The sequence below is a fragment of the Solea senegalensis genome, linkage group LG21 (assembly GCF_019176455.1).
Source record: "Solea senegalensis isolate Sse05_10M linkage group LG21, IFAPA_SoseM_1, whole genome shotgun sequence".
Taxonomy (NCBI): Eukaryota; Metazoa; Chordata; class Actinopteri; order Pleuronectiformes; family Soleidae; genus Solea; species Solea senegalensis.
The window spans coordinates 635,766-660,843 of NC_058040.1; the positions used below are offsets into that span (position 1 = coordinate 635,766).

The window sequence follows — 25,078 nt, forward strand, 5'->3', positions numbered from 1 at the left end:
CCAACACTTAACTACAGGGTTTGCGAGGGGCTCTCAGTCTTAGTGATGAGCCATCAAGCTCAACTGGAGGGAGAATACACAAAGCCCCCTCCGTAAAGCTTGAATACCTAGTGTCTATTATCCAGAGAAGAATAAATGACAGCATAGAGAGGGAATGTTGTGTTCTGCGTGTTTCTCTTCCCACAAACCAGTGTTTTTTCCACATACACAAATCATATAAATGCCAAAAACATGAAGTTTAATATACATGATAACATAAGAAGACTGCACTGGAGGTCCCGGTTTTAAATGCCCATACAGTCCAAACCTGTTATATATTATGACCTTTCCCTAACCCTATACTCATAGTGTTTTGGGTTGTTTTTTTTTTGGTAAATGATCATTTCAATAGCTATATTTGAAAAGTGTTCCAAATTTTATGTTGTCAAATGAAATCTCACGATGCTGACTGAGCTCCATTCGACGCTGTGTTTTCAGTATAGCGGCGTTAAGTGCTGCAATCCCTCACTGCGCGCAGGAAGTGACTTGTTTTATCACATAAAACATTATAAAGCCCTTTCTACAGCTCAAAAACCCGCTCGTTCGACAGCTTGATGGGATAAATGCCCTTTGTCTCCACCCGCCACCTGTGCTGCAGTTGTATACACACAAACGCTACCCTCAGTTTTGCTTTGATAGAGCCTGTTTACAGAAGGACGCAGCATATAAATAATTTTGCATGGATTCTGTTCATGAAAACCAAACAGCGGGCAGAATAATAACCAAACGTTAGTAGTTGCAGCTTTAAGTCTGCCTTTTTTTTTTCCTTCACAATAAACACATTCCTATGGTAGAAAAACAGGGGGGGCTTTTATTGTGACGCAGCCTCAGGAATCACACACCGTGGTCACCTCTGATGCTGCGCTAAAAAACGCGACCATTCTCTGCGTTTTTCACCCGCATATCAAGTTTTAAATCTCGCAGGGGGTCAGACTACGGTTACAGTTACTTTTGACTGACATCTGTGTTAAAACAATGTGATTTTGTTAGGCTGCAGTGTAAACAGAAACACCAGCTGCTGAGACGCTGCTAAAGGAGCATTACGTGCTGTAACATGGATCGACCGGGACTGAAAAGGCTGCGCAGTGAAATCAGGACACGACACCTGGTGCAGCAGAAAAGGCCTTTCTCAGCAAAAACTTCCAACTTAACGCCGAGCATGTTTTTCTATTTCTGTTGTATATAACCTGGATCTGTCCTATAGTTTCACTATTTCAGCACAACCCTCCCCAATAGTGTACATCCATGCTGCCATTGCTGTAAGATGAGGAATCTTTGACCTCATTCTCTGATAGTTAAAGAAGAATAGCATGCCTCTCATGTGAGGAAACAATCCTGACCACTTTCTGATTGTTGTTCCTAAACAATGAAGCCATTTCCCAGCAGTGACTGAGTCCTTGCAGAATGTACTTTTATACTTCACTGTTCGGCTTGCTCTGTCCTCGTGTGAGAGCAGGAGAATGGATTTCTTTTGAGATCAGGCTGCTCCGCTTCAAGGGGTTTTGCCCCAAAAAGAAATATGGATCATCATCATCATTAATGTCGATTTAATAACAGCTACTCTGTGAATTATTTCCACGATTTTCATGTGCTTTCACACTGCAAATTTCACAGTAAATTACATCATTTTATTTTAAAGGCTTTCACTGTGATAATTCACTCTGAAACCCCCAGGTGCAACCAAGTTATGTTTCTCACACTTTTGAGCAAGAGCTTTGTAATTAAGATGCCATTTTAGGAGGAGGGCGTCATACAATGCACAATGAAAGTAACTGTAGTGGCAAGATTGTGGATCAGATTGATTACCTGAAAAGCATTTATCGTGTCATTTGTTAGCAGACCACTACACTCTGTTCTTTTTAAACAACTTCTCGTTTATCCTATTGATTATCTTCTTCTCTTTCGACATTGTCGTGATTTGTTTGAACCCTGCTGTTTTCTGAAACAATATCATTTTGTTCAGAATGCAAACTGGACCAGACCCTGTATTCAGGCTCATTTACACTTACATTTGCAGGTATACCCAGGATCTTTTACGCGAAACACATTCATGGCTAAAAGCTGGAAGATGAATGTGCATCTTTACGTTGCGCCCGGAAATGATGTTGGAATTTGCAGCGTTCCCACAAATGCCCACCAGAATGACGCTACTTAAAAACACACATGAATGACAGAATTTTTCATTTAACCCAGGGAAAGAATGCTGCTAAAACACATGCCCCTGATCAAAAAACTGTTTAAACCCAGCAGTTTAAAACACATTTTATCAGTTCGGAATGAGGTATTAGTTCTATCATTATCAAAGGTATCGTACCACTGCTGAACTCTGCCTCATTCACGCATTGTCTACTTGCACAGAGACTAACAAACATCTACAGTCAATTTAGACTGTGGGAGAACCCAGTGATAACCCGCGTGGACACAGTGAGAACATGCAAACTGCAAGGCCCTCAGATGGGCCGGGTTACGAACCAGGGTCTTTTTGCTGTAAGGCAACAGTGCTAGCCAGACTGTTTCATTATTTTCCCAGTTTTCCAGGAATCGTCACCAGAATGCCTCGTCTTTGTTTATTTGTATGCTCTCAGTTTTTGTTTTCTTTAACTTGTTCAAAAAAACAGTGGCAAAGTGGTTGGAGGCTACTGACCGACACACACATCACCACCAAGGACCACACGAGCGCTAACATCGCCCGCCTTGTGGTGCAGGGATGCAATGGAGGAAGGCACCCAGTTATCATGCACAGCCGCAAGGAGGTCTGGCAGGAGTCTCCGTGATGAAACGGATGGGAATGAGTGGGGAATGACTTGCATACAAGGCGGGCTAGTGGGTCACCACAAGGGCCTGCCAGTGGCAGTGGGTTGTGAAGTGAGACGGCTGCAGGAAAACAGGCATGCACCTTTTTCTGGACCGCACGCGCACACACACACACACAGGCAACTCCAAACACACTCAGACAGCCCCAATGGGATCAACCATCATCCACTTACTCGAGAAAGCTGGTGATGTAGTCTTTGCTGCAGGCAGACCAGGAGAAAGGGTGGGTGTTGGCTGTTATGTGAGCAGCCATCAGCTTGGCTGTCTCGTGGCCTTTGGTACCGCAGGAATTCCCAATCCCATCATGGTTCATCCCAAAACTAAAAAACAAACAAAAAGCATTAAATAAAAGTTACAGGTCCAGTGTGTAAGAATGAGTGACGTCCAATGATGAGACTGTAGAATGCAAGAAATTCATCCCTCCCTTTCCCAAGCACGTCAGGGAACTACGGTGGCCTTCACATACCAGAACAATACCAGACACTCTTTATTGTTTACACTGTAAGCTTCCATTCAAACATGCTCTGGCTGGTTTGTGTGTGTAAACTATTACTGAGACATCGAGGTTCAAGATAGTGGCCTCCAAAAATCTAGGCTCACGTCTTGAGCCCATGGATGTATTATAAGAATTGGATAGAGCACTGCACCCATTACATTACATTACATGTCATTTAGCAGACGCTTTTATCCAAAGCGACTTACAATGGAATCAAGTACAATTAGCCAGGGGTGGAACCGAACTTGCGACCATGATGTCTTTGGTACACAAGGTAAGGTCTTAACCAATGAGCCACTCCACCCCCAAACTGGGTGTCCTCCATTGTTGTCTGTCACGCACCGGTACGACATCACACTATGCATGTCGCTGACATGTTTGCATATTCAATCGTACGTTCCATGATTTCTCCCAAGGAGATGTCCTTATATTCTTTGAGTGCTCTTTTGACCAAAACAAGAGTGCACCATCTGAACTGGAAGGAATTGTGCAATCGTAACGTATGGTTGTGGATCACCATGGAAATGGGAGGATGACGAAATGTTCGTCACGCAGACTCTAGCAGAAGAGAAGCTGGAAGAAGAAAAGAACCAAGCAGAAAGTCGCATTTTTATACATATATATCATATTTTTTATTAATTTCTGCCAATAAACTAACCTAAAATGTTATTCACTGGACCTTTACTTGCTCAATTTAGATAAAAGGACACAGGAAAGTCAAGGAGGATGCCTTCCCTCAATGGCTGTGGCTGTAAAGTTCGAGCTCTGTGGCACTGAAAACAGCTGTGAGAGGGAGAGCCACAGGTCAAGGGTCAACCCTTGTCTGGAACTCGACAGGAACGAAAGAGTTCTAATGACTACTCTGATGCCTGCTTGTCAATCACCGCCTGCAGGTCTGAGCAGGCCGTGACGTGGGAGTCGCCACCAGCGAAAGACGTGTGTGTGTGTGTGTGTGTGTGTGTGTGTGTGTGTGTGTGTGTGTGTGTGCATGTTTGTGTGTGTGTGTCCTTTATCAATGGCAGAGCTCAGGGAGAGACCCGAAACCCAAGCAGCTCCCAACCTTGTGGTCTGTTATGAAAGCTGCTCAAGAATTTATTTCACACTGAGGGCCGAAAATAAATCATTTTAACAATTCATTTTAAAAAGAAAACCTTATCTGTCTGGATATCATTCGAGAGAGAATCTCAGGTTACAGCAGGAGGTCATAGCTTTCTTTTCCTCTCGGTCCAGGAGCACAAATCAGGTCTAATGTATATAACAAACCCGACCACATTGCACAGCCTGAACCTGTTTTTGTAAGGCTGGCGTTTATGACATTTTACCCTACTCTGGAAATAAATCAGCCCGCTTGAAACCCCACTTTTTTTTAATATATCCTCAAGAAGCAGAGACTATTTTTACAACTGCCCCACAACAGAAGCAGACATGAGACATAATAAAGGAAATCGCCATCTTGCTGAACTCTCTCGAGGGGGATATGTAGACTAATACATCATCATTATTTAGCTTTATATTCACTAAGAAAGAGCCAGAGGTATGTGGACACTGACATTTACATGAGGAAATGTGGAGAGATACAGTTTAAAACGTCTGAAGGGGGGGGGGGGGGCAACACGCAGGTCTGGCGGTCCCGTGTAGTCAGTCATGTTTGTTTAACAACAATTATTAGAGCGCTCAGTCGTGGAAGGCGATAAAAGGTTTTAAAAAGGACAAGTCAAATGAGTTGGACTCCGGTCAGAAGGGAGTCATGAATATGATGACTTTGGACGCCACTTGTCAAAATCAAAAACAGACACAGTTTGACTTTGGCTTTAATGCCAGATGATGTGTGACCTCAGTTGGACTTTAAGCCTCTCGACTTGGAATGACTTGACCCCATGAGGTTCAATGAGTGGTTCACCAAAGGAAAAAAAAGGAAAATGTTGACAAAGTTAAGAATTCCAGGTTATATGAATAACCTGGAGCTTAAAAGGCCAAATATATTGCACCAGGATTTATCGCAAGTTGAAGATTGTGACTTAAAAACAACACAATCAGCTTTTTTTTTTGGCTTGAGTTATGAAAAACTGAGGTCTTCCTTTATGACAAAAAGTATTCTTTATCCAAAACACTAAATCCAATGCAAAAAGACCATTAGAGACACAAAAACTGTCTGCTGCTCCTTTAATTAACCACCAGGTAAGTCAAGTCAATTTATTTGCATTAATCCCTTCCACAGTTGTTCTCTTCAGGACTTGTGCCCACAATGTTACTAATTTTTGACATTTTTTGTCATCTGGTTTCCCTTAATAACCAATGTCACACGTGTAAACAGAGGAATTTCACACACAGAGAGAGCTTAATGTCCTGCTGTCAGAAACTGACCATGTCATACACAGTATATAGTCGTGCAGTTGTATTAGGAAATAATGCTGTACTCAGTGTGACCAGTGGATATTAAGCAGTGGGTGAGTTACACTGTGGACAGAAGATGTTCCCTAAAGCTGTTGCTGAACTGTATGTTCCTAAACATGACCACGCCAATAAAAACAGTGACAATCTGGGGAGAAAGGAAGACAAAACATTAAACTCTCTCTGTAAAATTTGGAAGCCACGATGATGAAAACCTGTACAATAATGTCATTTTGTTTTGTTTTAACGGTTTATTATGGTATATTAGAGCCATTATTGGTGTTTATTTTGACTGCGATGTTTCTTTTCATTACGGATTCATCTGTTACTTCATTAATTATTAATGAGTCAATAGTGTCAACAAATGGTAAAATCCCCCAACGAGACATTTTCAGATGTTATTCTGAGTCTTGTTTTGTCTGACCAACAGGCCAAAGCCTACATTCATTCTGTTTACTATTCTGGAAACACAGAGACACATCACAAAAGGAAGAGCTACATCATACATGGCTTGACAAGGCAAGAGTGCTCAAATGTAAACAGGAACATTTTGATTTTAGAGCAGGCATTAGACATTAAGCAGACATCTGTGATGAATTGTGGAGGATTTGTGATGTGAAGTCTACCTATTGCATGACATCACTGGCTGCCCGGGTCACATGTGACACTGACGTGCAGCGCCATTCCACACCTTGCACTGCAAAAGTTGAAAATGTCAACTTTAATATTAACTTTGGTGAACCCATCCAAGTCTGCTAGTGATCTGATTTCACTCTCAGGGTTTCCACACCTTGGTTGACATTGAATTTCCAAGACCCGTTCCCTGAATTTCAAGGACAAAATGTGCTGACACGGCTTAAGATTGGAGGGCAACTTAGGGCGTCCACTTTTATTGATTTGCAGGACGCTCTGCATCTGGACAAGTGATTGTCCTGGGGATTTTGAACAAGTCAGTCTCTGTAATTTTCTTGGAATTTGCATTTCCCAGGCGTCACGTCATTTGCTGTCTCTTGCTTAACGTTACTGGCTCATTGTTCTGCATGGAATCTCACATCGACGGCAGACAGTGTCCACAACCAATCCACAGAACTTATGACTCGACATTGGTCCTGCGTAGACCGACGTCCATCAAGCAATGCGAGGCATGAAACGGTCGCAACAAACAAGGGAGACATTTACCTAAATATTGACTTTGAGCACTTTCAATGACCTCGATGTCTATTTAGGGCGTTATTCAAAAACGACCTGCGGGAATCCTGTACTTCAACAACAACTTCAGAATCACGGGAGTTTAACGCAATGACAACAGAGAAGCGATGAAGAGCAGCCGTTTCTTTAGTTTTAAAGCAGCATGCATTACAACATTTCCGTCACTCTATACTTCATCCGGACCATTGGTATTTTGAGCTACGTCCGTTGATCACGCCTCTTGAAAGTGGGAGGTGTCTACACCCTCTTTGGCGTAAGCCAGACAAATTATGGCTTCCCTAGCAATGCGTCTGAGTCATTGCCCCTGAGGACGTCATATTTCAGTAGCTGGAACTAATTACAATGGACTCGATGGACTTAATTAGTTGATTATCAAAATGTTTCCAATGAATTTTCTGGTACTAAACGATTTGATCAGAACGACTTGAATTCCACTGATTCAGGCAGTATAATGATCAAATGACAGCTTTCCCCATTTGGAGGAAAGCAGATTATCTTTACATGACTCACATGACGGGTCATACATTTCCAGGGAACATTTTAAATACAAGAAAATGAGTGAACGCGACAAAATTCTCTTGCATCTCTTACACGCGGAGATTCATAAGTTGCCTACAAAGCATCCTCCCATCTCTGCCATTTACATCATATATATATATATATATATATATATATATATATATACATACATATGTATATTATTGTTGAACCTTAAAACATCTTTTTAAAAACTCACTTGTGGCCAATCTCGTGCGCGATGGTGAAAGCAGAGCTGAGGCCGATGTCTTCATTGATGCTGCAGCTCCTCTCCGGCTCACACATTCCAGCCACCGAGGCCAAGCCTGGACACAAAGACGCACACACATGCCAGACAAACATACAAACACACATTCTTAGGAGGGCTAGTCATAAAAATCAGGATTCCACACATATGATCGGCCCGCTTCCAGCAGCGCTGAAAGACAATCTGCTGCTAATAGATTCACTTTGGGGAAGCTGGGGTGTTGAGTTAAGCATCACTGGCTAGACAGCTTTTCTTTTTTCTTTTTTTTTCATTACTTCTTGCAAACTACAGAGACCGGTGGAAAACGTCTAGACAAGGGCAAGATTTATACATTTCAATTCACAGTAACGGGGGGTCACCAAAATGCGAGCCAAGGAGGGGGGAATATAAGAACCCCCCCCTCGCCAACTCTGTGCCCCTGCAGAAACCTGTCAGAAAATATAGATGGTTTACTCATTTCCCAAACCAGAGTCAGAGAACGAAGGGGAGAGGGGAGAGAGAGAAGAAAAAGAAAGAGAGAGAGAGAGAGAGGGTGTTTAAAGTTAAAACCTCTCCATTATCCAGGTGTCACAAGTCCTTTTTCTCTAAAGCTTGACAGGTCAGATAGGGAGACAGGAGGCAATTCTTCACAGATTACATCTACAGGTGACTGCAGAGTGGATCATATGACAGTGCAAAGCAGGTGTGTGTGCGTCTGTTGGTGTGTGTGTGTGTGTGTGTAGAACTGTGCACTGGGAAAGAACATTTTAATTATGTTGTTTGTTGCAGTAAAAGACCTGAATGTTTTCACATTGAAGATGAAAGTTAAGTGAATGATTTACATGTATTAAAAAAAAAAGTCTTACTAATGGCAGCCTGCAACTGAACACAATCCGATTTAAGTGAAAAGCTTTCTCCGTCCTAACACTGGGACATTTGTGGTGTTTACATCAGTAAAACATTCAACAGTAACCCTAATACTTTGGATAGAACCCAGACCTTCACATTCACATCCATATTTAGCATGTATTGTGACCAATTTTCCAGAAAACCAGCAAGAGAAAATGCAAAATATTGTGCCTTACTGGAGAGCTGGAAGGCACAAAAAAAAGAAAAAAAAGCTCAAACAATAAAAAGTTCAAACATTGCTGAGTAAGCCTGATCAATGCCAGGTAAATCTCTCTGTACTCTGGAATGTACCGGAGATTTTAAACCTGGCGTCCGTGTCCACATTCCCGCACTGGCACACCGCTGGCGATTTGTGTTTTACATCATCCAGCGATGATTGGTTTACCAGAGCTCAACCATGGCAACAGAGACAGAGTGTGACTACAACAACTGGGGAGTTACGGAGGAGACAGAGACATGGAAGGTGTTCAAGAAAAGGTCCTGATTCCTCCAGATAAAATGTAATTTCACATTCAGAGAAGAGATTACGGTCTAAGAAAGAAAGCAGTCAACACACAGGGACAGAAATAGACTTGAGGGCAGACACATAGAACAATTCATGGCTCTTGGACAGGCTAATATCTGTTAAATGTTTGAAGGAGGCTTTGTGGCTGTTAATTCAGTAATGACTGTGTATTTGGTGTAGTGTTATTTCTCTCATTGTCAGAAAAGCAGCTTTAAAGCTCCTGTCAGTGAAATCTCTCAGTTCAAGTGTGTTAAATAGCTCTTTATTCTGACAGCTAACACTGTTCTACAGGGCTTCCATGCAAGTTGAGATACAGTTGCAAGGTCCTTTAATTGTTCTGGCAAGAAATTGTTGTTGTTTTTTTGTGTGTCACACTTTTCTACACTCAGTGGCGATATACCCCCCTCTCAACTTGTGGGATTTAGTATTTTTTGCAGTTGACCTATCACGTCAAAGACCACAATGCTTTTTGTGCCACGTCCAGCTCCATTCTGTGTCTTTCTACCGTCCATTAACTTCAAAATATCGAACTCTTTAAAATGCCCCAAAAACTGGCTCTGAGTCTAGTTGCATGTGTAAACGCAGTCGTAATTCAAGCACAAACTGCATGGTCTGGGTGTGTTAGTCCAACTTTAAGAGAAATTAAGTTAAAATTCAGTATTTTAAATGTCCGGTCTCAGGCTTAAGTGCCAGATTGGGAAAATCTCCAAACGCCACCCTTGTTTTTTCATGTAGACAACCAATTCACTTCTTTAGAAAAACAACTGTGTCATAATCCCACCTCCCTCTTGTCACTTATCTTCATCGTCATCTTCCTCATCTCTACTTCTGTGATTGTATACATTTTGTAATCTATACTTGTTTGAAGGAAGCTTTATTTGAAATAGTATGTTGTCGTTTGCGCGCGCTCAACATCTTCTTCTCTGGCTTTAGTTGTATTTCCGTAGCAGCGCTACAGCACCACACACAGGACTGGCATATGTACTACAGTGAGTAAAGGTTTGGGAGGTTTGGAGTCAATTTCGTGAAATGATGTCGTGTTTACGGAAAACTTTTTCAAAGCGACAAAGAAAACATCATTTTCACTGAGCTGAGCCTATACTGAAAAGTGAGTTGAATCACAAACCGTTCAGGGACAGTGTCAGACCTTTTAAAAATGACCTCAAGAAATTCACTCTTACATTGGCGTGCATGGATACAGTCCTAAAAACTGCACTCACATCGTCCAAACGTGCCCTGAGAGAGAGAGCGATATCGACAACCTCGACACACCTGCATTTGCACGAGGGAGCGGCTACATAAATCACACTTTGCTGGTCAGCGCTGCCTCAGACTTCCCTGTGCAGCGATTCGCGTGAACTCTGCCTCCCTGTTAAAAGTGGCAAGGCTTTTGTATCCTCTTCACTAAGAGGCTAAACAAGAATAGACTCGCAAATCAGGAGGCCACTGAAACCATTACTGCGGGGTAGAGAGGGAGCCTGAAGGTGAAGAGAGGGAGGGTGGAGGAGCGGGAGGGTGGCTACTCTGCGATTAGCTTAAGAATGTGTATGTGTGTGTTGGACAGAGTGAAGTGAGTGTGTGTGTACTTGTATTTGTTGCCTCCTTACGAGCTTTTCTGGCATAAACAATGACCTTGTCAGGACCAGTAGTCCTCATGGAGACCAAAACCTGGTCCTAATGAGGCAAAACTTAATTTCTGAGGAACTGATTAAGTTTAGGGCTGAGATTTGAATGTAGTTAATTAGGTTTAATGGCTCAATGCTGTAGGAGGAAATGGCTTTTCAGGGATATGACCTGGTTTTAGGGTTAGGATTAGGGAATACATTATGTCTATGTGTCCTCACTAAGACAGTTAAAATGTGCGTGTGTGTGTGTGTGTGTGTGTGTGCGCGGGTGAGCGAGCGCAGACACACAAATCGCATAGCGAGTGTTTTTCTTACCACTGTGGTGGACTGTGTATTATCTTCAGCCCCGTGATTACTGGGCGACCCTGGAGGCCAGCGATCTGACCCCGGGAGCATGATCCCAGAGAGGGGAGAAGGAGGGGGGGTTGGAGGAAGAAGGGGGTCGAGGTAGGTCTGGTGGTGGTGGTGGTGGTGAGAGCCGAGACAACGAGGAAGCCAAGCAGATGCCAGGGCAATTAAAGCGACCGAGAGAATGTGACGAATGCGGTCAATCTGTCAAACCACCCCTGAAGTCACAATATTACCTCCAAGATATACTGTGGTGCCTGCAGGGCCTTTGCAGAGATAAGATGAGGAGGGAAGATGGCCTGAGTGGAGTGGGTGGGGAGGGGGGTTTGGGACACCGTGGTGGTTGAAGAGAGAAAGAGAAAGAGAGAGAGAGAGAGAGAGAGAGAGAGAGAGAGAGAGAGAGGGAAGGGGGTGGTGACAGGGGAGAATGGGTTCTGCCACTGCATGCTGTCCTTTTTCCACCCCCATTACCTTCTCAACCAGCATATCACCCACTCCATCTCCCTCCTGCATACTCTAACACTCCCTATAATTGTCCTTTTCCCCTTACATTTTCCTTTCAACTCCTCCTCTCATTCTTTTTCATCTCCTCCCTCTGTCACTACTCTCCATTTTACCCCCCCCCACCTTTCCCGAGTCTCCCTCCTCGTCTGTCCAATACATACCATTTCCTTTCTCTTTCCCTTACTCAGCCCCAGTAGAAGCATAAACACCTTTAGACAAACTGAGGAGGAGCGAGAGAGAGAGAGAGAGAGAGAGAGAGAGAGAGAGAGAGAGAGAGAGAGAGAGAGACAAGGAGAAAGGGTTTTATAAATTGGACACCGTGTGAGGAGGTGACCACGGCTGTCCAGGATCAGGACTCCAGGGCCTCGAGAGAGAGAGAGCCACTGAGGAGCTATAATAACGCAAGTGAAAACATCCTTCTCATTATGTCTCTCAGGAGCCGTCTGGTGTTCCTCTGAGGGAGAATGAGAAGGTTGCTAAACACGGTTTGTCTGAGGACACACTGAAGGTGAAAATGAAAACCCTCTCCAGAGAGTGAAAAAGAGTGAAAAGACACCCCTGACATATAGTCAACATCAGCTAATGTTACCTTTTTGGCAGGAATGCACATGTTAAAGCAGTGTTTATAAACTGGAGACTCACCTAAGGTACCACAGGGTTTGTTCTTGTAGGTGCAGATGTCATACCTACGCACAGGCAAGAGAAGAGACAGAACAAAAACACTTTCATTAACTCCACTTTTTATTTACTTTTTAAACGTGTGCTGTATTTTCCTCCTCTGACTCTTTTGCCACATTCTTTCCGTGTTTAATCACAAAGTCTGGCAATATATAATCTTAATCTTGAGCATAACAATAGCAATATAACGAAGCTATGAAAGCACCTGGTGCGCTCCGATCATCCACAGCATGAGCCTTTAGCACAAATGTCACAGGGGTAACACTCACACACACACAGTGCTCAAATGTCAAAGAGTAAAGTGAAAGGCTGCGGTCACGCCGCCGTGTCCCGACTGTTAACTCCCGTGACCTGCACACAGGTAATCCAATAGAGCAAGGGAGGAAGGAGGTGCTGCTTCTGCTGCTGCTGCTACCGCTGCTGAACCCACTAAACCATAGTAATTTAAAGAGCACTACATATATTTCAAATGAAAGATCCAATCATTCCTAAAGCTTTTAATCTATTAAAACCAAGGGCAAAGCTAATCTAATTTCATTTTCCTTCCTTCCTTCCTCCCTTACCTTACTTTCTCTTCCCTCTTCCTATAGTGGAGCAGCTCCAAACCAGTGAGGTACAGCCTCGCCCTCTTTCGGGGACGCCTGTTTTTTTATGCGATTCCATAATTGTGTCTTTTTTTTTTTCAAAAGTGACAGGCCGCGTTCCAAACGTGGCAGAATTCTAACAAAGAGCCACAGAGGTCACTGTGACGACTACAGTGATGGTGAAGGTGATAAGCAGCAGGTTGGGGAAACTGAGTCATGTAGGTGAAAAGATCTAATGAGCCTCTGCAGAATAGTTTAGCATAACCACAGGGGAATGGCTTTATTCCTTATCATAATATCATCATATTTCTCATACAATTATTCCATTTATTGAAGTACTTGGATGTTTTACAAAGTCAGGATTGACTTAGTAATATGTAATGAGATCCTGAGACACATAATTAGAAAACATTACACTAAAAGTAGACAAAATAGCTGACTGTCCAAATATAGTTATACAGTAAAAAATACTTCATATTCAAGAGAGACTGATGTATGATTCTAAACAAACACTTACAATTATTCAGTTCACCTGCTTCCTCCTTATGTATTTGTTGACTCATGTATTAATAATTATTATTAAATATTTTTCTCAAAAACATGGACAAATAGCAAGACGATCCAAGAATCCAAGGCTTTAACTAGCAGCCCATGGCCAAGAGGAAAGGGATTGGGCTCGTAATCAGAGGGTGGTTCAAATCTCAGGAAAGGCCAAAGGTCGGGGTGCCCCTGAGCAAGGTACCCAATCCCCCACTGCTCCTGCACCCGGCTTGTGTGTGTGTTCACGACTGGTGTGTAATAAGGATGGGTTAAATGCAGAGGTCAAATTCACTATCCCTTACTGGTGTGTGTGTGTGTGTGTGTGCAAAAATAACTCATTCTAATTCTAGTGTCCAACATGACATCATCCAATGTTTTATCTTCTCTCTCAACATGATTTTGCGGGGTAAATATACACAGGGAAAAAAAGTTGATGATGTTCATTGAGAGTAATCTGTGTGTATTGACAGTTTTGGCTCCACTTTAATTATAAAACGCTACATAAATGAATGAAAAAAACCCTGAGCTAAGTTCTGCCTGCAGCCACCATCATAGAGTCATTCTAAACCTTTTTTTAAGCACATTCCACCATCAACTGCTCCTCCAGACATGGCAGCTAATAAGAGTTTACTGGTGTCTACCATCGGTTATTTATACTATCTCCAATGTTAGCATCTCTGAGCGCAGCTGCTGCCTCCTCCCAGCAGCATATTACCTAATTTTCTCTGCACGTTGCCAGAGTTAAACGATTCACCAATGCCACATTTACTCTAAAGTTACAGACGTCCCACCAGAATGGAACTGACCCAAAGTGCTGCGGTACTAAAACCGGGGGTTTGGCTACCAATCAGCAAAGAAAGCAACAGCAGTGTTGATGTGCGCCACCTACAGGGAGTAGGGCTGTTAAAGATTTAAAGCCTGCGCTGCCTGCAGATAATAAGGACATCTGCAAATGTAAAATTAAGTGTTATGAGCCATTTAAGGTGAAAACCTCAATGGGAAACTCATGTGTGTTACAAAGAACTGTTTAAAACTGTTATTAGGACTCAGTGACCTCAAATATCTGTGCAAATGTGAAAGTATTTAATATATCCACGGACTGAGGCAATATTTCAGTCTGCACTCGGGTTACTTACACTACTGGCTCCATATGGACAACCCATGATCTATCCATACATAATCTATACTACTGAATCAAGCACAGAACAGCTCTGACATCACCTACATATTAATTAACTACAAACAATTTTGCATTAGCTCACCTGCCTACAACCTACATAATTCACTGGCTAACCCTAATGTCCAGGGGTGTCACTGCAGCCTGTGCATCTCTACTCTTGTAGACCAATCCCAGGCAGCAAACAGCCCAGACATGTCACAAACAGTTTGCCATAAAACCGATTTGTCCCTTTATTTAAACTTTATAGGGTTTATAGGTTGGTAAGAAAACACTCTTATTGGACGTTTAAGCTGCATCATTTCTTGACAAACAAGCTCTGATCAACAACATTAATGAATAATTAAAGCAGAGCAAAAAAATCCAGCTCTGAATAGCATCTGTCACTCAACCCAGTCAATCTGTTCTGAATGCTAACTCAGATCTGATCACAACCCGATTTCAGAAAAGGTTTGAGGACGCATGTTGCCACATAGTTTTTCCTCTGGATGGATTAGAGCCTCCCCGGCTGACACCCAGCGACCTCCACAATCATAACACTGATCATCACACAATTCTCTGTTTCACTCAGCTACATTCATCTCTCTCTTGCTGACACACCCATAAACAAACTTACAACAGACAAGTCTGTTGCAGATAGACATGACATCAGTGTGTATTTGAATAAAAAGTAGTGGGGAACCATACCCGATCTCATGAGGTCACAGGAGACACTGTCAGGTGTGAACAGTCCTATGCAGCGCTATCCAGCTGCGATTGGATCACTAAAGCAGATATATTGTCATTGTTGCACTATTGTTATGGGATGTAGAAATGGCCATTTTTGCAAGCGCAGTAGCAGTAGCAGTAGCAGTGCTAAGCTGCAGCTGCTGTGAGTCTCTCTCCTGGTGGGTGGTGCAGGTTAGCATGTGTGGACCTGGTCTGACAATTCCCAAATTACCGTTTTTGTGGACTTTATGACTGAAATATGACTGGCTAGTGACTAAGCATGAGAGTTACACTTCCAAGAGAGCTTTTAATCTATAACGTCCTACAGAGGAAAAACAAACAATTTGAGATAAATCCCATGACTAGTCGCATGTAGACGCCACTAAGCACTCTTTGAGGCTGGTGATGCTAAAACCAATAATAAAACCTGAGCCACAGCAGCTGGAGAACATCAACTGACAGACAACAAGAATGAGCACCTTAATGATAGAAAGGCTGTTTTGTGCAAAGCCTAGAGTCAAAAATCTTGGCTTTAGCCTATGTCAATCACACAGCGCCATCCTCTCACTAAACAAAACCAGTGGGGGGAATGTGCTCTTCAGTTGCTAGGTTATGTGGCCAAAACAGTTCTGGCAACAATGAAGCCTATTCCAGGTAATGACAGACTTTTGCTGTTTCGTGGTAACACCCTTAACGCAACTTGCAGCATGACAGGTACAGCAAGTCTGAAACTGCACATTTTATTTACAGAACTGAGGTGTTTATTCACATCAGCTGTAACGCTTATAGTTGGAGTGTGTGCACAAGAAGTGGACATTTGGAGGTTTGAGTGCTGTACCTGCAGGCCACCCCTGCCAGCACACACACTCTCTCACACACACACACACACACATACACAGTCTCTGAACCTGAGCCGTGAGTCTTTATGAGCCAAAAGCACAGAAAATAACCTGCAACCCATTTGCCGAAAATGAGAAAATTAGCGCTACTTCCTATGAAAGAGCAACTCAAATGTGGCATCATTATACCAACATCTGAGGAAACGGTTCCATTTCCATAGTCTAGTAGACGTGAGCTTGCACTTACCGGGTTATTAGGACGGCGTTGTCGTGATGAGCCATCCCATTTTCAGGAATACTGTTGCCATCACTGTGATGAGACAAGATGGACTTCTGCCACTTACAGAAACTGTCCAGAGACTTGTCAGCGTGGTGGTTGATCTCCAGGTTAGGCTGCAAAACACAATAATACAATAATATCAAAACACATTACGCTACATCATATGGTCTTTTCCAGTGAGTTATAGTAGTGTATTAAATCAGATAATGTCTTGTTGTGTTACATTCTATTATATTTAATTTTAACTGTGTTTTTTCCAGTAGATAATCTCATTCTCTTTTGTTCCATGTCGTCTCTGTGTCATATTAACGTACATCATGTGACAGGATGCAGTCAATTGTGTTGCATCATATCCTATTTTGTATAATGATTGTGAGGTTGAATCGTGTCCAAACACATCCACGTCGTGCCATATTCATTTGTATTGCATCATGACACATGACTTTGTTTTTGATGTGTTGGTACAGTAGTTGGCACTGCTGCCTTTTAATCCTGGTTTGGTTTCTGTATAAATCATAGACTGTATATAAGAAATAGACATAGCTTCCCAGTTTGGTAAGTGAAGCCTATTTAGGCAGGTATAAACTATGCAGGGTTTAATTTAACAGCTTCACAATCATTGTGATCGTTAAATGTCTTGTTGCGGGCGGATTGGAGGGTGTTGCCACTGGGGGGAGTCCTCAGAATCACGAGGTCTCGCGAGAGACACAAGTTGCTTCACGGCAATGAGCTGGGAAAATGAGCTTCAAATTCTCACTTGATTTATAACATCAGGTCTCAATCTCTAGTTTCAGCTCTTGTTCCCTTATCAAGGACAATAGACAATAAAGTACGACACATGTGAGTGGACACCAGTGTGATTGACAGCTGGTGCTCTCCAGTAGGTGAGGTCACGGTCAAATCACAAATGTCGAGGCTACACAACGGAAGTTTGCTTTGCAGCCAAAAGACTACTCCACTTTTGATGTGCCGACTATAGTGTGGAATGGGGTTTACAGGTTTTTCCTCTGTGCCCTCCAGCTTCCTCCCACAATCCCAAGAATATGCAAATTAGGGTGAGGTTGATTGAGGGCTCTAATTTGACCTCACCTGTCTGTCAATGGTTGTTTGTCCCTGTATGTTGGTACCGCAATAGACCTGGCATCTCAAGCAGTATATCGGGTGCATACGTTCTGGCTCAGTCATAAACAGAGCCATTGTTAATGTGATCGGTAACGCCTGTGCTTTTCCTGCTAAAACATGTCAAAATGGCTGCTGTACAAAGAGCCCATTGTGTCATTGTCTGATGTACTGCGTCACATTATATACTCTGTAGTACTATACTGTACACCACACTAAACAACTTCAAAGGATCGTTGTCATCAAAAGGACCAGTGGACTGGTTGAGACCAGTAACAGCGTATAAGCAGTACATTTCCAGGCAACACTTCAAAAGTTCAAATCCAAGTATATGTCATGACGGTGTCACGTAGCTGTGTGGTATATATACACATACAGTATCATTATGTTCCCACAATATCCCCAATTCCACTTTCAATTCCAGTCAGCGAACTTTTTTCATATCCATTTTGTCTGTCCCAACTGTCTGCTGTCCAGTAAAAGCAACAGTCGAGAGAATAAACAACACTGTCATGTGTTGACAACGCTGACAACCAATGAACCACTCCAGCGGCCAGAGTAGCGCAATTGTCTGGGTGAATTATTTGGAGGAGGACTGAACTGGGATCAGTGGGAGGTTGGGGAACAAGTTTTTTGGAGTGGATGCATTTTTGTATTTGATTTATGCAAAGATACAGTTCTTGTAAAGGTAAGAACAATTTATAGCAGGAGAAGGAGATACTGAATTGTAAAGTAAAGCACACGTTTGATTAAATAGAGCAGAAGTGGATGAAAAAGATGCAGCAAAATAAAGACGGTTGGGCAATTTTGTAGAGGAGTCTGCAAAATACATCTCCTTCTGTTCTAACCCATTTCCACTGGTCAAAAAACCAATTTAATTGCAGGTTTAAACTGGTTTTTGACCAGTGGGAATGTGTTTAATCACTCCAGTCAAATGACTTTGCAATGCATGCAGATTTTATTGGTTTTCATCTCCAATCTGAATTAGTGGGAACACAAGTGTTAATGTCTCGCTCGTGCACGTCATTTTTGGCAGCGATGCAAATTACAGCGTCAGTTCCACATCGATGTACTAAGATGTACATTCATCGTCTGGCCATTAGCAAAGCCATTAGCTATGTTACCTTTCACAGTTTGGGACAGTGCTCAATATTTCTATTTCCTCTTATTTAATTTATTTAACAGAAGGGAACTGGGTTTGAGGCTGCAGGGTTGCCATACAAACCCTGAGCGATATACCCAATCCCTATTTCTCATCGTTAATTGACCCCTCACCCGAATAAATGGGAGGGTTGCATCAGGAAGCTCAGCCGACATAAAAATCTCAAATATGCCAGATCATCTACTGTGTCACACCACAGTTCAGAACAACCACTGGCAATGGAAATGGTGTTAATCACCTATCATGCTGGTTCAAAAATCTCAGGTTCAAGTGTGAAATAGGCTGTAGTACAGCAGGTTCTGTTATAGTACACCAATACACCCCCGCAGCTGAATACGATGCGGCGCTGAACTCTGCTTGACCACTGATAAATTACAACAGAGCTTAAACAGCCCATTTGGCTGCAACTGTATCTGTAATTGAGTTCCTCCAAAACAGGACCGACAGTCTAATACTTCCTTTTGGATCAAAGTGCGGCTCCACTTGAACATGAAGACAATTTTTCTGGGACTTGATGCCGCATTAAGATCCTCTATGATCCCTATAGAAAAAAAACAGATGCTCGGAAGACACTGTTTCTCCCATCACACATATGTACACATGTAAAAGCCCCCAGTCAAGGCTCCCTGAGGGAAGATGCCTGAACACAACCCTTATGTTATGTGACCATATGGTGAACATTCTCTCTTCTCTCTCCCGTTCAGCCATGGTAATCACATAAAATACTGCAGCTCAGTCACGACATGCACGTCACTTATAAACCCGGTGACTATAGGAAAGGATGTCCATAGTAATATCTTTGGTTATACTTCACAGACAGTTAAAGTTAGTTCTGTATCTCTATTTTTTTATTAATTTCTTACCTGATCTTCAGTCAGAACGATCAGCCGGGTCACAATAATGTTCACAACATTTCCTAGACTGGCATCACGGTAAAGTTTGGCAACCTGACCTCCAGAAAAGAAGAAAAGACACAAAGTCAGACAAATTGTGTGTCATATATGTCACAATATCCACATAACACATCATTTTCCACTCAGAACTGTCAGTAGCCATCTTTTAACACATTTCCACAGCTGCAATGAAGATTCATTCATTTATTTTACCGACAGAAAATAAATCAATGAGAGTTTCACTGTTGAATAATATTTTTTGAAAAAGTAAAAATGCCAAATATTTGCTGGCTCTTAATTGAACATGACATTACATCGGTCAGTAAACAAGATACTTAAAGACAATTAATGCTAAATACATGTATTATGCAGCCACACGCATAAAAAATCTGATTCAAATTCAAATGGTCAGAAAAAAACTGTCATTTATTCATTTTCTAAAGCTTTATCGTCCACATGAGGGTCACAGGGCCGCTGGAGCCAATCCCAGCTGACATAGGGCAAAAGGCGGGGTAAACCCTGGACAGATCGCCAAGTCCATTACAGGGCCAACATACAGAGACAAACAACCATTCACTCTCACACCTATTTAGGACAGTGGTTCCATAAATGTTTTCCTTGAAGCCCCCCTTGTTTGTGTCCAAGACAAACCAGGCCCCCCTGCCCAAACCCATGTCCGTGCATTCAGAAAAGTCTAAAATGAAGGTTTTTGTTCCTATTCTCACAGTGGATATGGATAAAAATTGTCCTGTGCCTTCTTTAAATCTAAACCTTAGGTAACTTTTGAGATATTGCCTTGTTTTTTTGGTACTTTTACAAACCGGATGAGAATTGCTTACGCAGTAACGGTCACAGAAGATCAGAGGTCACAAAGGTGTTGGAAATAAAGGTGGACCGATAAATGGGTTTTGATTGGAATTTTCTAAATTTAATCTGCACAAATTATTTTAATAACCTCACAACCTCAGAACAGAGACGCAACCTCTGGCGGACCCCTGAGGGGGGCTTGGACAACCAGAATGGGAACCATGGCTTTAGTGTGTCCAATTAAACTCTGCATGTTTTTGAAGAACCCAGAGAAGACCCCCACACACGTGATGAGAACATGCAAACTCCTAGGACCCTTGTTTAGACAGGGTCGCGAACCTGGGTCTTTTTGCTGCAAGGCAACAGCGCTAGCCCTCAGTCAGGTATGATAGTTTTGCTTGAGAGAGCCGAGTTTCAGATGAAGCATACAAATAATGTGGCATAATTTCTGTTCATGAACAGCAAACAACAACAAAAATGAGTCAAGGTTATGCACTGCAGCTTTAAATTGTGGGGGGGCAGGACTACTGTTTGGTAGAAAATAACAAGACCAAAAAGTAGGATCAAACTTACAATATTCATCACAGACAGGATGTAGTGCTCAATGTCTTTGCGCCCATGGTAACCAACCATCATTTTATCAGCGACCACAAGCGTCTCCACGAAGCGTTCGGTGCTGATAGAGCGCTTCTGTCTGTGGGTGCTGTTCAGCTGTTCACTTTCTTTGTGAGGAACAGGGGACGAGTGGGCAGGAGAGGGCGTGTTAATCTGGCAAGGTGCGTCACTTTTACTGAGGTCTGTGAAAGACAGGGAGACAAGGGCGTGAATTATAAAATAACAATCAGCAAGCAACATCAACACGCATCATCTTGTGTCAGTATAGACTGGTCTGTGTGTAGTCGATGCACACAGGGGAATCTGCCCCTTGGAACCTTGCGGCTAAAGCCTTTGCTTTATGACCCAGATGCTCTGGGAAAAAGCTATAAGGTGGTACATGTTAGGGCATGCTAGCTTCCTGGCGATGACAGCCTTTGCTGTTTCTTATAAGGCCTTGGCCCAAATACCTAAATATCCACCTGGTTCTTTTTCCCAATTTGTCATATTTCAAAAGTATTTCAGGGGCACTGATTGCCTTTTGTTTAAAAATCGGAGCATAATTGTTGGTTCTATAAATAGGATTTGTGCTTCAATAAAAGTCAGAGCCAAGCACACTTTATGCGGTGAAGGGCTTTTTATGAAAGCTGGAGGGAGACTTTCTCTTACAGGTTGAAAGGTGTCCAGGCCAGGAGCAACTATAGCACACAAGAGGCCCGGTCTTGTCTACCAGAACTTGGGCCTAGAACCAAACCAGCACTTCCTTTAACCTGCTATGTATAGTTATTCCTTTACGTCAGTTCCACCCACACAGAGTCCAACCCAGATGGAGGTTCACCAACCTGAAATGCCACAGCTGAACTCCTGGCTATGCTCTTGCGGTGAGGGAATGGCAGACATTTTATAAATAACATGTTGCTGTGCTTCTTCCAGGTTCCATTCATTGGAGGTGGTGGAGGATATGTTCTTTAATGGCTCTATTAAATACTGTTCTTCCTCTGTTGTTATGACACCATGCTTGTTGGGAGGCAGGGAGAGAAAAGCAGAGAAAGAAACAGGTTACACCGAATACATTCAACATATAGATAGAAAAATATTTATTGGAAAATGAAAATATAAGAGGAAACTCTGGAAAAAAACAACTTACGTGTTTTCAATTTCTTATTATTTTGGCAGCCTCTTGTTAAACATCCAATATGTAACATTTAGGAGGGTTTTATTGGGGTTTTATTAGCATATTATTCCACACAAACAAAACAACAGCCATTCTGGTATATAGTTGTTGCCGTGCTTAGACATGGGAGGTGTGAGTACAGGATTCTTATCGGATTATATGGGACTGTCTCTAAAATCTCAGACACAAGCAGTCAATTCCGCTCCAGCACTTCTATCCAGCAGTGCCCGTTGTGATCGTGTGGACTCTGCGTGTTGGATGCGTGTAGAGCCCACACGGTCACAACAACAACAGCGTGTGTGAGCTACTGCATTTTGCTTTAACCTCTGAAATCAGAGGCTACGAAGCCGCACAGCGAGCGCGAGCTAACCGTTAGCGTCATGCTAGCTCATCCTGAGGCGAGCTGCTAAAACAACATTATTTCATAAACCAGCGCCACCTGTCGACTTTAAACAGCCTCCGTTTGTTAATTATACCCAAAAAGTCAGTCATGCCAAGAGCTTTCTGCGTTTTAAATGTGTCCTGAAGTTCCACACACGAAGCTAAGTACACCTGCGCGACGAGTCACTCACCCTGTGTGGGTTGGTCTAATCCAAAATAGTGAAAACAAGGGGGGTGTTCTCTGAAGACACGCTGTTACCTGTGAAACACGGGTGCTCTGAAAACAACCCCATTTGCACTTGGTACTTTTCTCCTGATGAAATTAACCATAGACAATATGAAATTAACATGGCACTAATCAAATATTCTCATACTCATAAAGAGGAGAACTTTAAATAAGTTCATATAAAACAAAAATTCGACGATGAAAAAAATTCAGCAATTAACCTGCGATCACCCAAACAAACAAGAAACATATTTGGGTTTTAAAAGTGTGTGATGTCAAGATTTCAGACTGTGCCGATTGCTGTAGTAGTAGTAGACACATTTTTGTCCATTTTTGGTGCTCGTACAAAAAAGGGCTAATTCAATTTATGATACTCGATGTCGGTCTTGCCAACACATTTGGCAACATGTTGTCTCCACATGATTACATTTGCCAATAAGAAGCGGGGGCACTTTTTTTTCCTTCTTTAGAATTATTCTGAAATAAGGAGGAATAACAGCTATGAAAATGTCTTCCAATCCCCTGATTAGCAAAATACAAGCTGGACATTCACACACTCTCTGGACAAAATCCCAAGGACTAAAAGCTTAGGCAGTATAATTAGACGCCTTGTTAGTGGTGCTCTTCATAATGGGGTTATATATGTGATTTAGACACATTATTTCACAGATCACAAAAAAGGATCAGCTGAAGAAATGTGATCTGAACCACCAAGGCTTTTGAAAAGTGTGGTTGAGGTGTAATATTTGACGCACAAACTGAAAAGAAAAAGGATCATTCGGATAATATGATCTCTCCACGTGAGCATCATCTCGCTCCAAACCGCCTGCAGACTTAACCTGCTAAGTGGAGAGAGGCCAAAATCATGTTAAGCAAACTACAATTGGTCTAATCCTTTGGCACAGTGTCTGAGAGATTGGCTGACATGAGAGCAGCGGTAGCTTTATATTCTGACATTATTATTAGCAGGGGTTTGTCTGAGGCAACTCTTCGTGTTACAAAGGGCTGTCGGAGAGTATAAGCAGATCATTTCTAATAATAATAACTTAAAAACACAGCAGTGCACTACTCACCAGGCCCCTGCAGTTGCTTAGTGCCACTCTGGTCGTGCTGTGCTGATTCCACAAGAATCCGACATAGTGACAGTTATCTACTGTGTTATGACGCCACTCGGGCCCCTCTTTGCCCCAGTACTCCACTGTAAAGTGTTTAGACACCAGGTGGGGGTTGAGTGTCAGGTTTAAATGAAAGTGCTTTCCGTAGGCGGACAGTCTGTAGAAGAGTCTGGACTCTGGTGGGTCTAACGAGGGCACTGGACCCAAGATGGGCTCCACCACCCCCCGTCTCCGCCGGCCTGGCCGGTGATGCTTCACAGTGTTGCTCAGGAACTCTCCGTTCTCATCTACCCGCTCTGGGACAGTCAGCTGGTAGTGCTGCAGGTAGGACAGGAACTCCTCTTTTATAGGTGAAAGAGAGGAGAAAGAATGAAGAAAGAGATGTTGTGACCATGAGCAGCATACTGTTACAATCTTCAGAATTGTTGATATAGGCAACTGGACATGCTTGATTTATGTCGTAGATGTTTCACCGCTTATCTAAGCCTCTTGGATATGAGGAACTTGAAACTCAAGCCGGTCCGGTTGCTTACATCTACATTCTTGAAGACCTGGATGACTTGACAAAACTTCACAGACACTGTTTCAATAATTTTCCCCATGCATCCACGCATACCTTGAGAATTGTGCGAAAGTCTGTTGACGCTTTGAAATTCGGAGGCAGCCATCACCACCAGGCTCAGAGTCCAAGTCAGCGTCTTCCACAAAATTTCCATAATTCAGGGAAAGATGTGACATGGGGTGGGGGCAGAGGGTGCTACGAACAGGTTAAAAGCACGCGGTCGGCCCAATGCCACACCATAACAAGTCCATGGTTTGTCTCCTTCACTTAAATGTTCTTGTTAAGCTCCAAGGCTCATCTGGGGGTCTCAGATTTCTCCTGAAGGCGAGCACTTCCACATCTCACTGGCCTCCGAGTTCATGTCAGCAGCTCCTAGAAAACACCGTAATCCATCAGACACAGTCATTCTCAGGTGTAACTCCAAACAGGAAGCTCTATATTGGGAACTTGTCTTGACCAATCCATCTGCATTCCTGTGGGGAAAATCAATTGCATGTTAAATGACCTTCTATCTCCTGGAATCACTCACTCAGACTGTTGTCTGTTGGGAAACTGAAAACAACCACTTACTTAATTGATTGACGTGTCAACCAATAGAAAATGAACTGGCAACTGTTGCATAATGATAGTGATCAC

General features: G+C 42.7%; 1 protein-coding gene across 3 annotated transcripts in view; it reads right to left on the minus strand.

Annotated features, from left to right (window-relative positions):
• adamts6 (ADAM metallopeptidase with thrombospondin type 1 motif, 6) overlaps positions 1–24,739 on the minus strand; it is a 71,801-nt gene extending 47,062 nt beyond the window's left edge. For 2 of the 3 annotated variants that reach the window (XM_044012163.1, XM_044012162.1), the window contains exons 1-9: positions 24,497–24,739; positions 23,839–24,221; positions 21,827–22,001; positions 20,964–21,187; positions 19,554–19,637; positions 16,377–16,522; positions 12,246–12,289; positions 7,686–7,791; positions 3,027–3,173 (exon numbers count right to left, since the gene is read on the minus strand). In XM_044012163.1, the coding sequence (XP_043868098.1) occupies positions 3,027–3,173; positions 7,686–7,791; positions 12,246–12,289; positions 16,377–16,522; positions 19,554–19,637; positions 20,964–21,187; positions 21,827–22,001; positions 23,839–24,221; positions 24,497–24,596 (1,409 nt within the window). In that variant the 5' untranslated portion in view covers positions 24,597–24,739. Of the gene's footprint in view, positions 1–3,026; positions 3,174–7,685; positions 7,792–12,245; positions 12,290–16,376; positions 16,523–19,553; positions 19,638–20,963; positions 21,188–21,826; positions 22,002–22,131; positions 22,598–23,838; positions 24,222–24,496 lie in introns of those variants that run through there. The other variant, XM_044012164.1, reaches the window with a different exon arrangement.
• Between the last annotated feature and the right edge of the window lie 339 nt (positions 24,740–25,078).